Source organism: Rhinolophus ferrumequinum, chromosome 15 (assembly GCF_004115265.2).
Source record: "Rhinolophus ferrumequinum isolate MPI-CBG mRhiFer1 chromosome 15, mRhiFer1_v1.p, whole genome shotgun sequence".
Lineage (NCBI taxonomy): Eukaryota > Metazoa > Chordata > Mammalia > Chiroptera > Rhinolophidae > Rhinolophus > Rhinolophus ferrumequinum.
Window position 1 is genome coordinate 27191297 of NC_046298.1, and position 16554 is coordinate 27207850.

General features: G+C 41.6%; 1 protein-coding gene across 2 annotated transcripts; it reads left to right on the plus strand.

Moving 5' to 3' along the window:
• The first annotated feature begins 1495 nt into the window (after nt 1-1495).
• ATMIN (ATM interactor) lies at nt 1496-12031 on the plus strand. Of its 2 annotated transcripts, none has more exons than XM_033128604.1 (4): nt 1496-1849; nt 6703-6828; nt 7612-7811; nt 8319-12031. In XM_033128604.1, the coding sequence occupies exons 1-4, from the start codon at nt 1523-1525 to the stop codon at nt 10129-10131; spliced, it is 2466 nt and encodes an 821-aa protein (XP_032984495.1). In that variant the 5' UTR covers nt 1496-1522; the 3' UTR covers nt 10132-12031. The 2 variants fall into 2 exon arrangements, with proteins under 2 accessions (XP_032984495.1, XP_032984496.1); XM_033128605.1 differs by lacking the exon at nt 6703-6828 and adding an exon at nt 6829-6976 and having other exon boundaries at nt 1715-1849.
• Nucleotides 12032-16554: the final 4523 nt, after the last annotated feature.

The window sequence follows — 16554 nt, forward strand, 5'->3', positions numbered from 1 at the left end:
ATAAAGCCTCCAGAAGAAGTGGAGCCCTACCAACACCTTGATCTTAACATAGTAGAGTCATTTCAGACTTCTGACCTCCAGAACTGTAAGATAATGAAGAAAGAGTGAAGATGGGGAATATATAAAATGGAGTCATTTTAACCAGGCTGCTAAAATTATTAACATGAAGGTGGAGGCATGAGGAAAGATTCCATTCTAGTTCTAACTAATCTGGGAATGTAAAATTTTATGAACTTTCCAGTCCTGTGTCAATGCCTAGATTTAAATCTGGACCTCCAGATGACACTGATTATCCCCTAAAGGACTCACATATACACCCACCTGACATCCACTGTCCAGACCATGGGACATGACCAGACCTCCTGGGGCCCATACTTTGGACCACCTGGCATCCAGACTGCCTGACATCTGACTGATAACTGTCCTGGACCAATCCTAGGACTAAGAATGCAGGACTGATAATTCTCAAGACTGTCCTTTCTATAATAAAAACTTTTCTTTCTTTGGAACACTTCTGAGTTTTTGCCTAGCTCTGTTCCCACTGTGCAAAACTCCAAGACCCTTGAATAATTCTTTCATTTATTTCTAGCCAAAGCCTTCAGACTCTTTTTGAGTTGGTTATATAATAACAAATCTGTTGTTTTAAGCTACTAGTTTCTAGTAATTTGTTATTGCAGCAATAGAAACCTCATACAGCTACTAATATATAAAAGTTGGAAGTTTTCACATAAAAATCTTGAAAAATAGTTCTAGTGATACCAAAGATGAGTAGCAGCTGTCCCCTTTCAACAAAGGATGTATTTCCCATTTCGCTGTAGCCCTCACCCCTCCCTTTTGTCTATATCTGGCCTACTATGTTCATTTACATGACCTTCCTAGTCCCTCTAGGAACTTAGGTTTTAGAATCCTGCCCTGAGCTACACTGTCTCCCAAATAGTAATCGAATGTCATCAGTTAAAATACAGGCAAGTAAATCCAGCCCCCTTAAAATGAACTGTCAATTATAACAATCCTTTCATTTGTACAACGTGACGTACTTGGTTACTTCTCGGCAAAGATGGGGAAAACTTATAGTACATACCCGCTATGGCTGTTTTGAGGACAAAATGAGATACTAAAGGAAAAGTGCATTCCCCAGTGTCTGACACGTGGTAAACCCTAAATAAACGATAGCCAAATGCCATTGAACATTTGGTCTATCTCTAATCTTTGGGAAGTAAAGTTCCTGAACGCATTACTTTTTCAATCCAATTATTGCGCCAGGTCAAGTTTCTAGGAAGGCAAAGAATGGATCAGCGGAACCAGTACCTTCTCCTTGTTCATATGAATCCCTGTGAAGTTTTGCAACCTGCCCGCCTCACCTGGCGACGGCTCCCCGCAGACGCGTCCACTGCCGGCAGGGGGCGCCGCGGCTGTCGAGGCTCGGCCGGATGCTAATGAGCCCGCGGCCCCGCCCCGTGCCGGAAGTTGCAGCGGCGTGAGGCGGGCCCTGCGAGCTGGGCCCGGCTGCTGTGCGGGAGCCATGGCGGCCTTTGAGGCGGCGGCGGCGGGTCCCGCGGCTCTGGCCTCGGATGCCCCGGCCGTCCCAGCGGCCGCGAGGGGAGCCGCCGCCGCCTCGGACCTTTGGGGACCCCCAGGACGGCTGAGGGGCAGCCGGCCGCGGCACTCGGCGGCAAGGCAGCAGCCCGCGGGTCCGGCGCCGCCGGCCCGGGAGCTGATCCAGCCGTCGGTGAGCGAGCTGTCCCGGGCTGTGCGGACCAACATTTTGTGCACTGTGCGTGGCTGCGGCAAGATCCTGCCCAACAGCCCCGCGCTCAACATGCACCTGGTCAAGAGCCACCGCCTGCAGGTGAGCCCGCCGCCGGACGGCTCCTCCCCAGGCCTGGCGCTGACAAAGAGCCTTGGTCGCGGGCGAGGGAGCAGGTCCGGCTTTCAGGGCGGCGCGGCCCGAGGTCGGGAATACGCTGTGTGAGTCCAGCCTCCGTCGGCCAGCATCGCAGGGGGCTTCCAAGTACATAAAACGGGCCAAACCGAATGGTTAGTCCCAGCCGGGGAAAGTGGGAGCTAGGAAGCGGGAACGCGTAATAATAGGAAAACACTGTGTCATGCCACTCGGCTGTCAGGCTGGGACACCCCAGGACTACCCGCCTTACGTCACGACCCGGGCGTTTTATACATTTATCTGGTTAGTTCTCACAGCGACTTCGTGAGGTACGTATCGTATGGTCCTCACTCTGTTGATGAGAAACAGATTACGCAACCTGAGTCGTGCTGGGATTTAAACCTGGTCTCTGGTTCTAAAGCCCTGTTCTTTCCACCACGCCCACAATAGCTCCTTCAGGCGTTGAGGTCCTGCCGCGTTGTTAAAAGGTAGCTGCAGATCTGGCTGGGCGCTGTCAGCGTCTGTGTGGATACAAGTTTCAGTGTCGATAAAATCAGCTTTGCTCAGGAATGAGACCTAAAGGCAAACTGCCCCCCTTGGATCATCTTTAAGCGCGAACACGGTACAATATGAACGTAGTAGTCTGAGCATCCCTTCCATCTTGTGTAAAACAGAGAGGTGATTTTCAACCTTTAGTGCACGCCTGTGGACATCTTATTAAAATTCCAGATGTTCAGCTCTGCCCAGACCTATTAAATCATAATTTCTCAGTCATAACAATAGAAAGTTCCCTTTCACCACTGAGAGCCTTTCTTTGCCAACAGTGACATAATTTGAAACCCTAAGTCACTGAAAGAAGTTTTGTGAATGTGTAGCCTTTTGATGGTCTGAATTGATTCAGGAGAAAGTTTAAATTACTTCATGTAGTGCACGTTCTGTCTGTGCGCAGGTAAATCCTCCTTGGAAGCTTCCTTAGAATCAAGCTTCTGATTAGAATTTAACAGCAGAAAGGTTGAGGTTATAGTCTCTAGTAGGGGAAATGTGTGCCAGGAAGGGTAAACTATTTTAGCACCAACTGAGCAGAGATGCAACAACATTCTCGTAGGAAGATTCGGGACCCCAAACAGGAAATGTACATGGAGGTATACTGAGGAAGACCCAGCAGGTGGGGCGGCAGTTTTCCTCAGAATTGCTTTGGGTGTCTTCTAGGACACAAGTGCAGTAACTCAGGACATGGTCTTCAGTCTCCTATTTTCTCTCTCATACTAAATTGTAACTAAATCCTTCCTTAACCATATTTTAATTCGAGTGGATGAGTTTATATTTGTAGGAACTCTACAGCCAAATCCCTTGGTTCTCTTTAGCTCATGTACAACAGCCATCACCCACCTTCAGTGTCATCCCCTCCCTGATGGACAGACAACTAAGGCAGACACTGCAGCTCTGAGCACAAATGAAGCTGCCAGTCTGACCAGGACCCACCTGGCGGTGGCCTGAGCATCACTCTAGCAGCACTTTTCAACGGTTATATTGTTCGTTTCTCTGGAATTGCTGCTGGGAGCTCTGCATCTCTCAAGACTCTTTGAAGCTCTGTTAAGCATAAAGATAGCACTTACTCTTCCGGATTAGCTTGGTAGTAGGTATGCAATAGGTTTATTTCTAAGTATGTTTGCAAAATATGTAAAGTTCAGGAATTCTGAAGATACCAATACATATAATAAGTCTAAAAAGGAGGAATATGTTTGAGGCAAGTACCAACTTTGGCAGTCAAATCTTTACTTGGACTTGCGCACTTCAGAGTATAAGTATCCTCCCGTTGCTTATCTGTGGGAAGTCATTCTTCCAGTTCTAGTCAGATTCGTTTTTCAGAAATCACTTGTCTGAAGACAGCATAGTATACTTAAGATCCCTTCTGAACTGAAATGTTGAACAACGAAAAGATGGACTCGTCTGAGTGACCTAGGGAGACCTGTTTCAGCAAGAGTTTTAAAAACTCCACCAGAACCATCATTGTGTTTTTCTTGTCACACCGGCTCATCTTCCTGCCTTTCTCTGCCTTTCTAGCCATGGTGCTCAGCAGCCCTTGAGCATCTGCTCTCTTGGTGGAAAGGGGGTTCATTTTTCTTTAACAAAAGTAGCCTATGTGACAAAATAGTCATATTCGAATAGTGGTGCCCCAGTGTGGCAAATCTATACCCTCAGTCTGGATCCTGAATAGAAGGCTCTTGAATTCAAACATTACCTCTCGACACTTGATATTCTCTAAGTATGAGAAGGAGGAGGCCTGGGGACAAGGGCTGACTGCAGACTCCCTGTGATTTTGAAAGCAGTCTGTGTTTGGACCAGAGATTCCACTACCAGTCAAGCGTGCACCTACTTTCTGCTCTGAAGCTAGTCTGAGTATATCTGCTTAGCACATTTGTATAATATTCAATGGACGTTTTCCCTTTCATTCTCTTGGTTACAGCTACTTGCATAATTCTAGTTTCTTTCCTAGTTTTTATTTTTTCTAGATTATGATCATTTTTTATTCCCTTTCCCATTAGTTGCTGTGTGGTTCTTACTCTATTCTAATCTTTCTTCACAGGATACCTTGCCCCCAACCGAATATTCCCTTCCTAACGTAAATGATTAATAAATCCTTCTGAAGGATGAGGGATAAGACTGGGACTGGATGGTAGAGGGTACATGCTGCCTTTTGATTTTATGTGTGTTCTTAGCATACATGTCTGTATTCCATATCCTGTAAGGAAATCAGAACATACTCTGGTTCGGCCTTGCCTATGGGGGGGATCCGTGGAGAAATGAAAGCTGGTGATTCAGAGAAAGGAAGGGTAGGAGTAAATGGGCATTTCTTGATTGTTAAGAGATTCTTTTATTCCTCGTGTTTGAAAGCAGTGAAAGGGACAGGAGGGCCCTTAAAAACCTTCTTATCCAGGAGCACATGTATTTTTAAAACATGACGTAGAGGATTTTGTTTATGTTCAGTCCAAGGGTTTGCTTTTAATGATTTGCCAGGAATGTTTTCTAAAAGCAAAGAGAAGAAACGGTTCCAACTTGCTTTATAGACCATTTTGTACAAAGACTTCTAATTTTAAATTTACAATAAGAAGATGACAAAGCAAACTCATTTTCTTCTTGGATGCTTTCTGTGAAGGCAGCCAGGTGCTAGACTAGCTATAATACCCTTTTCCCCAATTCTGGCCACGATTCTTACAATTCTTCCCTTTTACCCTCTCATCTTCATTTGTGTTCTACCCTCCTGCTTTTCTCTTCTGTATGTTTACTTTTTTCCATCTTGTTTTCTTGATTGTTTCCTCTCATGGGTTCTTTTCAAATTCTTTTACTTAAAATGTTTCATAAATATTTTATGAGATGTTTATTTTTATTTTAAAATGTTTCATAAACCGGTACCCAAAAAAGTACACAAAACATGAAGCATTTTTGTGTGTATTTTTTCAGTTATGCACATGAAAGATAAAGCACAAAATGGTAAATTTTGTTCTTAAATATGTATAGAACTTCAGAACAAAACATCACTTTCTCACTGCAATTCATGTTTTACTGTGCCATCACCATTTCTCATCTCCCCTGTTTTTATCTCAGCCAAAAGACCCTTTGAGCTTATTATCTCAGACCCAACGGGAAGAAGGCCCAGAAAAGGGAAGAGTGGTAGTGACAGCAAGAGCTGAGGAGCTGGCCCTCAGAAAGCCAGAAAGTGAACAGTGTCAGGTTGTTGCCACATGCTTGTAACAGTGCCTGGCACAGTAGTAAAAGCTATGTTAGTGCTGGCCATTATAATGATTATTAAATTTCAAACATAGTGTGCTGCCTATACTGAAGCTGCTATACAAAAGTTATGTCAATTAGCTTTAGCTACTTTAGGGGGAAGTGTGATGATCAGAGAAAGTCACAGTGCTGTTTCGCAGGAAGGCCTACATCAACCAAAGATTTTTTCAGGAGCTCACACTAAGACATTGGGATGGGATAAAAGGGAAGGGAAGAATTAAGGATGATATAGAAATCCTGAGTTGAGAAACTGTAAATATATCATGAATAGAGAAGTTGGCTTTAAGGTGTTGACATAAGAACATCCAAACCTGCAGAAAAATTTTATCTGAGTTTATTAGAATTTATTTGAGCCAGAGGATTCACCTGGAAGCAAAGTGTCAACAGTCTGAAAAATGCTTCCCAGAATGATAGTTTGCAGTTTCTTTCATACATTTGGAATTAAGGATGAAACATAAGGAAGATTGCATGAAGGCGGGGAAATCTTTATGATTGGATTATAGGATAGTTAATAAGATTATGTGCTCTTGATTATACTGCTGAGGGATCTGAAAAGCATTTCTAAGTGTGTTAACATAGATGCACAAAAACAATGGACAGGGCTTGCTTAAGGCAAAGAACCTTTTACTAGGACACTTATAAGTGTGAGGCATGACCTGCCCAGTTAGGAATTTATGATAGGATCACCCCTGTGAGGTTCCTTTCAGTTAGATTTATTACAGAGCCCCTTTTTCATCTACAAGGGCAGAGATTATAAGTTTAGAATGAGTCATTTTAAAGGAATGGACAGAAGATTTTTAAAGAACATAGCTTGAGCTATGGTTTACACATCATAAAATTTATACATTTTAAGTGAATAGTTCAATTATTTTTAGTAGATTTACATAGTTTTGCAATCATCTTCAATCCAATTTTAGAACATTTTCATTTCTCTAAAAAGATCCCTTGTTCCCATCTTTAGTCATTCTTTGTTTTCACTCCCAGCCCATTCTATTGGGTATTTTTGAAAATAATTAATTTTTCTTTTGCAGGATGGCATAGTAAATCCAACAATAAGAAAAGATTTGAAAACTGTACCGAAATTCTACTGTTGTCCAATTGAAGGATGCCCTAGAGGCCCTGACAGACCATTTTCTCAATTTTCTCTCGTAAAACAGGTATTTTACTTAAGTATACTTCTCTGAGGATGAAATGCAGATGGTATAAATCCAATGTGCCTTCTAATTACTTACCAAACATAACTAGAGAATTGAGCAGAAAATTGCTTGTGAGGACAGCTGCCTAAGAGTGTTCCAGTTGGAAAAAGTAAGTAAGGTGTAATGCAAGTGAAGGGAATTGTGGCTTGTTCTGGAGGGAAGATGTCCTGAAGTAGATTCGGAGAGAGAGAAGACGACCAATTCAAAGAATGGGAAAATGTGGACATCCAGATCTCTTGTGTGAATGTGTATGCCTCCGAGGTCAGACAAGCAAAGGCGCAAAGAAAATGCTCCCCCAAGGGAATAAGAAACTGCAGAATTCAGGAAAAGAAAAATTTCAGAAGCAGCTATTTTAAGAGGAGGGAGGGGCACAGCAACCAGGAAAAGAGGTGATTCAAGGCTGGGAGAGATTGGAGGCTGAAATACTTTCCTGACAGTTTGCGGAGGGGGTCCCGTGAAAAACATTGCAAAGGCTTTGATTTCTGCCTGCAGCACTTATTTGTAGATCAGAACCTAAATGCCCGGCACCATGGATTGTTTCCAAAACAGTCTCCACTTTTCACAAAGCAAAAGTGACAGAGAGAAGCATATGATAAACTGCAGTTTGCCTGCTTTTATATTCTTTTGATTTGGACTGCTATGTTTTATCATGTAAAATCGTGGTTAATTTGGGTATGTTGATGGTTTTTGAAATGTTTTGAGTAGTTGCAGTTTTTCATTCTGATCCCTTTGTGTTCTTCCCAGCACTTTATGAAAATGCACGCGGAAAAGAAGCATAAATGTAGTAAATGCAGCAATTCATATGGCACTGAGTGGGACTTGAAAAGACACGCAGAGGATTGTGGCAAGACCTTCCAGTGCACGTGTGGCTGTCCCTATGCCAGTAGAACTGCGTTACAGTCCCACATCTACCGAACTGGCCATGAGATCCCTGCAGAGCACAGGTAAAGAGAAAAAATGGTGGCCCAAAAGTCAATAGTTGTGGGAAGTTTCAAATTAACCTTTTTGGAAAGACGTGAGTGAAGGAAGAAAGGAGAAATAATGGAGAAAAGATGTGACATGGAAGAAGGTGACTTTCGGAAATGGTAGCAGTGCTAACAAAGGATTCATGTCTACTTGACCCAGTTGTTCTTCCTTATTCTTTCTGCAAACTCCTTTTGAGGATCCCTTATCATGAAATTACTTCATCTCAAAGGTCCTATTTATATTTGGGTTACTAGCTTCCTACTTTAGAAGTGATAAAAGTTACATTGTATAATCTCTCAATTCCTTGTGCTTATAGATCTGAGTTCCAGTATTTAGAGCTTTATGCTTCCTCCTTCCCTGTTTGCATGTTTCTGAACTTCTACCTACCACATAGTAGGCCCATTTCCCAAAGAGTGCCAAAGAAGGGATTTCTCTTCACTGGGTTGAATCTGACCACTTTTTATTCACTCTGTCATTATTTTCAGGGATCCACCTAGTAAGAAAAAGAAAATGGAAAACTGCCTGCACAACCAGAAGTTGTCCAGTAAGACCATTGAATCAGTGAGTAACCAACCAACCCCAAGACCAGACCCTCAAGAATTAGAAACTTCAGAAATAAAGCTAGTAGCTTCTTTTGAAGACTCTTGCGGCTCCACTGCCAGAAAGCAGACTCTTACAACAGCAACAAGATATCCTCAGAAGTTGCTTTTGCCAAAGCCCAAAGTGGCTCTGGTTAAACTGCCCGTCATGCAGTTTTCTCCTGTGCCTGTGTTTGTGCCTACAGCTGACTCCTCGGCCCAGCCTGTGGTGTTAGGTGTCGATCATCAGGGCTCTGCCCCAGGTGCTGTGCACTTACTGCCCTTGTCAATAGGAACCCTGATCTTCGGCCTTGATTCAGACGCCTGCTCTCTTAAGGAGAGCCTCCCGCTTTCAAAAATTGTAAATCCTGTTGCTGTTGAGCCAATTAGTACAGGTGTTCAAGTGAACTTGGGTAAAACTTCGTCTAATTCTTTACAAGAACTAGGGGACACATGTCAAAAGAACAGCATTTCTTCCATCAATGTACAGACAGATCTGTCTTATGCCACACAACACTTTATACCTTCTGCACAGTGGGTGAGCCCTGATTCCTCTGTGTCGTCTTGTTCTCAAACTGATTTGACGTTTGGTTCTCAAGTTTCCCTTCCCATTAGTGTTCATACTCAAACCTTTTTGCCAAGTTCTAAGGTAACTTCATCTATAGCTGCTCAGACTGATGCGCTTTTAGATGCTTGTTTCCAGTCAGGTGGAATCTCCAGAGAAACTCAAACCAGTGGAATGCAGAGTCCAACAGAGGACCGAGTACAGATGGACCAAGCTGTAATGTGTGGAGACATTTTTGAGAGTGTCCATTCATCATTCGGTGTTTCTACAGACAATATTATAAGCAGCAGCTTAGTAGCAGAGACTGTAACTCATGATTTGTTACCTCAGAGCCACCCTAAGACTTTAAATCAAGATATTGAGAAATCTGCACCAATTATAAACTTCAGTGCACAGAACAGTATGCTTCCTTCACAGAACATGACAGATAACCAGACCCAAACTATAGATTTATTAAGTGATTTAGAAAACATCTTATCAAGTAATCTGCCTGGTCAGACACTGGACAATCGTAGTCTTCTGTCGGACACGAATACTGGACCTGACCCCCAGCTCGCATCTGGCCCAACCCAGAATCCTGCCATCGATTTTGATATTGAAGAGTTCTTTTCAGCCTCAAATATCCAGACTCAAACTGAAGAGAGTGAGCTTAGCACCATGACCACTGAGCCAGCCTTAGAATCGCTAGACATAGAGACCCAAACTGACTTCTTACTTGCAGACTCCTCTGCCCAATCCTACAGTTGTAGGGGAAATTCTAATTTCTTAGGCCTTGAAATGTTTGACACGCAGACACAGACAGACTTAAACTTCTTTTTAGACAGTAGCCCTCCTCTGCCTCTGGGAAGTATTCTGAAACACTCCAGCTTCTCCATGAGTACTGATTCATCTGACACAGAGACCCAAACTGAAGGAATCTCCGCTGCTAAAAACATACCTGCTCTAGAAAGCAAGGTGCAGTTGAACAGTGCAGAAACACAGACCATGAATTCTGGCTTTGAAACCCTGGGGAGCTTGTTCTTCACCAGCAATGAAACGCAGACAGCAATGGATGACTTTCTTCTGGCCGATTTGGCCTGGAACACAATGGAATCTCAGTTCAGCTCCGTAGAAACCCAGACCTGTGCAGAACTACACACAGTCTCCAACTTCTAAAAGGGGATCCACGTGTGGGATGGCATTTACAATTTCCTTCTGGACTTAGAAAATGGAGAATGGGGACAACAGTATTAACTCTATTGAATGTAGTTGATATGCAGTTGCTTCGATTCTTTGAGGTTCTTTGCTTTTTGTTTGTACTTGTAAACATGAAATTTGTGTATAAATGTGAGTGTATTATAAAGTAAGATGTTGATCTAAAAAGAATTGTATTGTGTTGCCTACATTTGCCCTTTACAGCTAGTCTTCCCATCTTTAAAAAAAAAAAGGGGGGGGAATTTCACACCTTTAAAACCCATCTAGCCATTTAGCTGAAGCCAAGCTTAACAGGTACTAGGGTACAAACTTTTGAAATCTTCAAAATATTTTAGTAGAAGTGTGACTTACTTAAATTGCACCTAAAATATTCTTAACAGTGCGTATTAGAAATTCCTGTTTCCTGATAGTAATATCTAAAGAAATCTGATGCTGCATCATCAGAATTAAACGCCATTGCTTAGGTGCTTCGAGACTCATGCTGCCTGCTGCTTTGACATCTCCTTTCTGACTTGAAGACACAAAGGAAAACTACATCTGCCTTTAGCTTTTCAGACAGTTTTCATGTGGTCATTGCCATCCCTTCTCTACATGAACTATTGATACCTATGTAAGTGTACAATACTTTCCTCACAAGATGAGTCACTGTAAAATTACTGCTTAATGTAGTAGCAGCAAGCCCTTAGTGTAAATAGTGATGCGTCTTATCTAAATAACAGTCGTGGCTGTGGAACCACGCCTGTTGGTTCCTACTGGAGTGCACGCTACAAACATCCCCTCCTAGACGCTCCAGTAGGCCAGGATGGTGTTCCAGAGCTGTTTGTCAAAGTGCACCCCCAGGCTGGATCTGAGTTTTGTCACTCTAAATGTTAAAAAAATATATCATGGAAAGGAAAAAGGACATTCCTCCCTAAATTTCAATACTTGGCATAAGCTTGAAAGGGAAGAGTGCAATCCACAATTATTTTAAAGTGAATCTTCTTTTCATCCACCTTTCATCTTTTCCTTGAATAAGGAAAGACATTGGTCTAGCAAGAATATTATTTGTGCCTTGAGGATAGTAATGATAGAATAGATTCACCTTCTGCATTTTGTTTGTTTATTTATTTATTTAGAGAGGGTGATATCACCAGTCTTCTCCAAAGAAAACTGAGGTGGAGACCGATGGCTTCCATAATCAAAGACATCTATGTTTTGAGATGGGAGCGTGATCAAGGATGCTTGAGGGGTTTTCTGTATTTAGGAGACCCTGAATTCTTGATTCTTGGCCAACTTTCAGGCAAGAGAAAATCAGTGCAGCCTGTAGGTTTTCCAAGTTTATCAAAACATGCTCTGTTCCTTCTGTGGCACGTGCTTGTGCTGATGAAGGCTGAATCCTCAAAATAAAACCTAAGAGAGGACTACCTGATGGTGTTGCTAATTCCTATTCCATAGAAGAATTGTTGGTAGCGGATACATAACGTACCCCAGGTAGATGAACTCGACCTGGTAGATTAAAAGTTTGCTTTGGTCACAGTTGCTTATGAATATGGGTTTCAAAACAAACATAAAGCCTTAACTTAGGATTTCACTATGTTTTAGATTTGTCACTGCCTTAATGTTCAAACATCTATGTAGATCCTCTCCATAAAGGAGAAATGCATGTCTGTTTATGGCTTTTCGTAAATACAAATGCAGTGATCTATGGCTTTAAAAAATTTCTTCGTTTCTGTGACAGTGTTTGTTAACCCAGCCAATAGAGTTACTTACAGAAAAATGGAGCATGTAATAGTTCTTCATGTACAAGAACTGTTTCCCCCCAAAACCTTAGTTACCTGAATTGTTCTAAGATTACTTGTAAAAGCTGAAATTCAGTGATTAAAGAGAGTAAGAATTCTACCTTTTTTTGTGAATTCTTTGACGTACTCATAACGTGACTTATGTTGTTGCCTTAATTTTTCACAAATTCATCATCTTCCAAAAGTCACATAATGAAATGATTGAGCATAGTTATTTTCATTATTGTTTTACCTTTGGTCGTGAAAGCATGCTAACAGTTTTCCTAATAGAAAATGAAAAGGCACTCCATTACCAAAGTTTCTGCTTTGATGTAAAGTTTTTATTCTGATAAAAACTATACATCTTGAGATTTAAGTTTTTAGAAAATTTATTCAAAGGAAATTACTCTCCAATTCATGCATTTGCCAAATGTGACCATTGTATAATGGGGTGACTTTTATCTTTGTAAATAATGTAGTTCTGGTTTAAGAGCATAAAAAGGGTTAGAATATGAGTAGTTCTTTGCTTAGTCACTAATTTGCAGGAAAACCAGATCCCTGCTTCTGATTTCCTTGACATAAAGGGAAAAAAAAGTAGAAAATTTTTGTAAACTTACCTGAAAGATGCCATGTAGCTACTTTTGATGGGAAGAAAATGTGTCAATGTCAGTCTAGTTGTGAAGTGTTGTTTTATTAATGGTGTCAAATTACAGGTCATATTTTCACGTAATCCTTCGTGGCTTAATTTTAGAATGTCTATCTTAATTGCAGTCCAAACCTGCTCATCAAAACCTGCTACCTAATACTAACTCTGAAGAGCACTTACTATCTAGTATATTTAAATCAGTGCTTCTCAAACTTGTCCTCAGAGGCTCTTAAAGAAAGAAAAGGGGAAATGTGTAACTTTGGGGGATTTAGGAATGAAGCCATTGAAGTATCAAGTGTTATGCAGTTTTATTTTCCTTATATCTCACAGCGCGTGTGTGTGTGTGTGTGTGTGTGTGTGTCCATCCTCATCTGAAGTATGTTAAAGTGCCACTGATTAGATTTGACATTAGTAGAGGACATATCATACTTTTGGCTTCTTACATAGTCCCAACATCTAAAACACTTTGTTGAATGACATGAATTAATCCAGTTTCTTCAGCGAGATGTTGGCTAGTACCATGTTCTTATAGCCAACAAGATAGTCTGCTAAATACCATTGTTTTGCAATGTTTACATCCCATGGATTCTCTCAGTTGTGTGAACTGTATTTATTAGCAGATACACTGATATATTGTTTACGTATCAAGAGAGGCAGGCTAAAGAGCAAATGAAGTGTATTCTCAGGTTGTTGGGAACTACATTTAAAAATATGCGTGTTGACTAAAATTGAACACAGCACCTTGAGCTGAGCTGCCGCTGAGCAACTGGATGGCTCAGTTGATGGAGCACGTCCTCTCAACCACAAGGTTGCCGGTGGGCTGTGCCCCCTGCAACTAGAAAACAGCAACTGGACCTGGAGCTGAGCTGCGCCCTCCACAACTAAGACTGAAAGGACAACAACTTGAAGCTGAACGGCACCCTCCACAACTAAGATTGACAGGACAACAACTTGACTTGGAAAAAAGGCCTGGAAGTACACACTGTTCCCCAATAAAGTCCTGTTCCCCTTCCCCAATAAAATCTTTAAAAAAAAAAAATATGCGTGTTGGAAAGGAGCAAGTGCCCAACCTACGAATGAATAAAAGTGTTGTCTATAATACTTGAACTGGAAGAATACCAATATTCATTCAGTTCTTTCAACAAACTTCAGAAAAAAACTAAATTTTATATTGCTTTACTAATAAATATATTTGTAATTTTGTTCTAAATCTACAAATTCAAAAATAATGAAGGTTAGCATAGGAGAAGCTTATTGCCAAGGCCCTTCCATTAACTTTTGATATTTTACTCTCAAGCTAGTTAATATTACAGGACATAAGACTGGAAAAACAAAATTAAGACAAGTGATACTCTTTTTTAGTTTATCAGTGAAATAGTCAATTATTTCAGAAAATGAAACTTTTTTTTTTTAGGATAAGGAATTGCTCTTCTTTTTTTTTTTTTTTTTTTTTTATTGGGGAAGGGGAACAGGACTTTATTGGGGAACAGTGTGTACTTCCAGGACTTTTTTTCCAAGTCAAGTTGTCCTTTTAATCTTAGTTGTGGAGGGTGCGGTTCAGCTCTAAGTTGTTGTCCTTTCAGTCTTAGTTGTGGAGGGCGCAGATCAGCTCTAGGTCCAGTTGCCGTTGCTAGTTGCAGGGGGCGCAGCCCACCATTCCTTGCGGGACTCGAGGAATTGAACTGGCAGCCTTGTGGTTGAAAGCCCACTGGCCCATGCGGGAATCGAACCGGCAGCCTTCGGAGTTAGGAGCGTGGAACTCTAACGGCCTGAGCCACCAGGCCAGCCAAAAACTGTTTTGGAAAAATATATATATATATCTCCATGGCAAACTTTGTTATTCTCAAAAGTACATGTTATTACCTCAATGTGAAAAATACTTTATTTTTCTCTAAAGGAGTTAGTTTAGTAGCATGGTATGCGTCAATAAGACCTTGTTACAAGCCTGGCGTCTTCCTACTGCTTCTGCTTGCAGCTTTTATTCTTTGCTTTCTGGTGATCCACTGCTTTTTGCATGTCCTAGGTGAAACATTTGGTTTTCTGATTGCATCTCAAACATGTTGCTGCTTAAGACTGAATTTGAAACCGCTCGCTCTCCTACTTTATCTTCTTTTTCCTGTGCTGTACCAAGAAATTTTGTGACTTTAGAAAATGTCGAGCTTGTGCTGCACAAATTTGGCAGAAGTCCATGCATCTGAATTAACTTACCACAAAAGGATATTTGACCTTAAAATGCTCCTCAATAACTTTTCCCTATTTAAAAAGAAATCCTTCAAAAATTAAGATTTTATATTATATCTTTGAGAAACCATCCAAACTTTGGCAAACTATGCTTTAGGAATTATTTACTCTATATTATCTTTATTTCAGTTTATGATTTTTTTTTTAAGATTTTATTGGGGAAGGGGAACAGGACTTTATTGGGGAACAGTGTGTACTTCCAGGACTTTTTTCCAAGTCAAGTTGTTGTCCTTTGTCTTAGTTGTGGAGGGCGCAGCTCAGCTCCAGGTCCAGTTGCCGTTGCTAGTTGCAGGGGGCGCTGCCCACCATCCCTTTGCAGGAGTCGAAACCGGCAACCTTGTGGTTGAGAACCCACGTTCCAACCAACTGAGCCATCCGGGAGGCAGCTCAGCTCAAGGTGCCCTGTTCAATCTTAGTTGCAGGGGGCAGAGCCCACCATCCCTTGCGGGACTTGAGGAATTGAACTGGCAACCTTGTGGTTGAGAGCCCACTGGCCCATGTGGGAATCAAACTGGCAGCCTTCGGAGTAAGGAGCATGGAGCTCTCTAACCGCCTGAGCCACCGGGCCGGCCCCTATGATAATTTTTGTTTAGCTGTATTTGTGTGTCTAGTACTATAAATGAATTGTAAGCTGGTATCATTTTTTTTTCTTTTTCACCTTTTTTTTTAAGGTGTGGTATATTAAAACCCTTTAAATCATTCTCTAACGAGATATGTGCCTAAGTAGTAACCCTTCAGATTTAAAGTTCTGTTAGTAGCTACCATAATGACAAATCTCTCTCTGACATTCCATTTTCCTGAAATTACATTACAGAAATCAGTCAAGAGAATTGGGGTGAATAGCCACAGAAACAGCCTTCGCAGTGAAGAATTATCAGGACCAGTGAACAATATCAGGACCAATGGTATTTATCCAAATTCCATCCTTTATTCAGAGATTACTAGTTTCCTTTAGAGCACAGGCAGATTAAAACAAATGAAGTTGCTAACGGTTCTTTCACATGTAGAGAATTAGTGAACCAGTCATAAACTTCCTGTGGTGCGGAAAATAAATGGGAGAAAAAAGTTTCCCGCCCCTCTGGCCCCTCCCTTGCCTCAGCCAGACCCTCAGCAGCACCCCCAGGCCACAGCCAAGCCTCACCCAGTAGGTGACCTCAGGTGCTGCAGGAGCCCTGTGTCAGGGGCTGCCACAATTCCACATGGTGATTTTTAAGTTTTCAAGGAAAATAGAAGTTTGGAAAGTTACTAATGAGACATCCACAATAAATGAGGGATAAAACACAGAGCCCTCCAGTGCATGGTTTGGAAAGGACTGGAGGAACCAAAACCTAATTGAGATCGTCACCTTGAGGTAGGAAGAAGACCGTTCACCTTCTGTGCTTGACTCCTTAAAACAGCAAGATTTCCCCTGTAAGTGTTCTTAGCAACCTAGAACACTAATAGGGACTGCATTCTAGTAAACACTTAGCCTTTATCTAGACTTGGACATCAAAGACCAGTTTGGACGTCCTGATTTAATCTGAATGGAAATTGGGACAAGGACTAGAGTGACATGATCCACAGAGAAACAAGCTAAACCTGGGCTAATAAGATTTGTGGTTTTCCTGAATGTATTCATCAGATCAAATACAAATAGCTGGATCATTTATTTCCCTTTAATGAATAACTGGCTGTTCAAAAATTGTACAGAAATCCTGTGGGCATGGCAGATTGTGACCGTGTTTCCCCCAAAAGAAGACC

Excerpts from the sequence above, each read along its gene's own strand:
- ATMIN (XM_033128604.1), top strand. The coding sequence starts at position 1,523 with ATGGCGGCCTTTGAGGCGGCGGCGGCGGGTCCCGCGGCTCTGGCCTCG. Across the intron at positions 1,850-6,702 it reads TCAAGAGCCACCGCCTGCAG|GATGGCATAGTAAATCCAAC; the intron begins GTGAGCCCGCCG and ends TTTCTTTTGCAG. Across the intron at positions 6,829-7,611 it reads AATTTTCTCTCGTAAAACAG|CACTTTATGAAAATGCACGC; the intron begins GTATTTTACTTA and ends TGTTCTTCCCAG.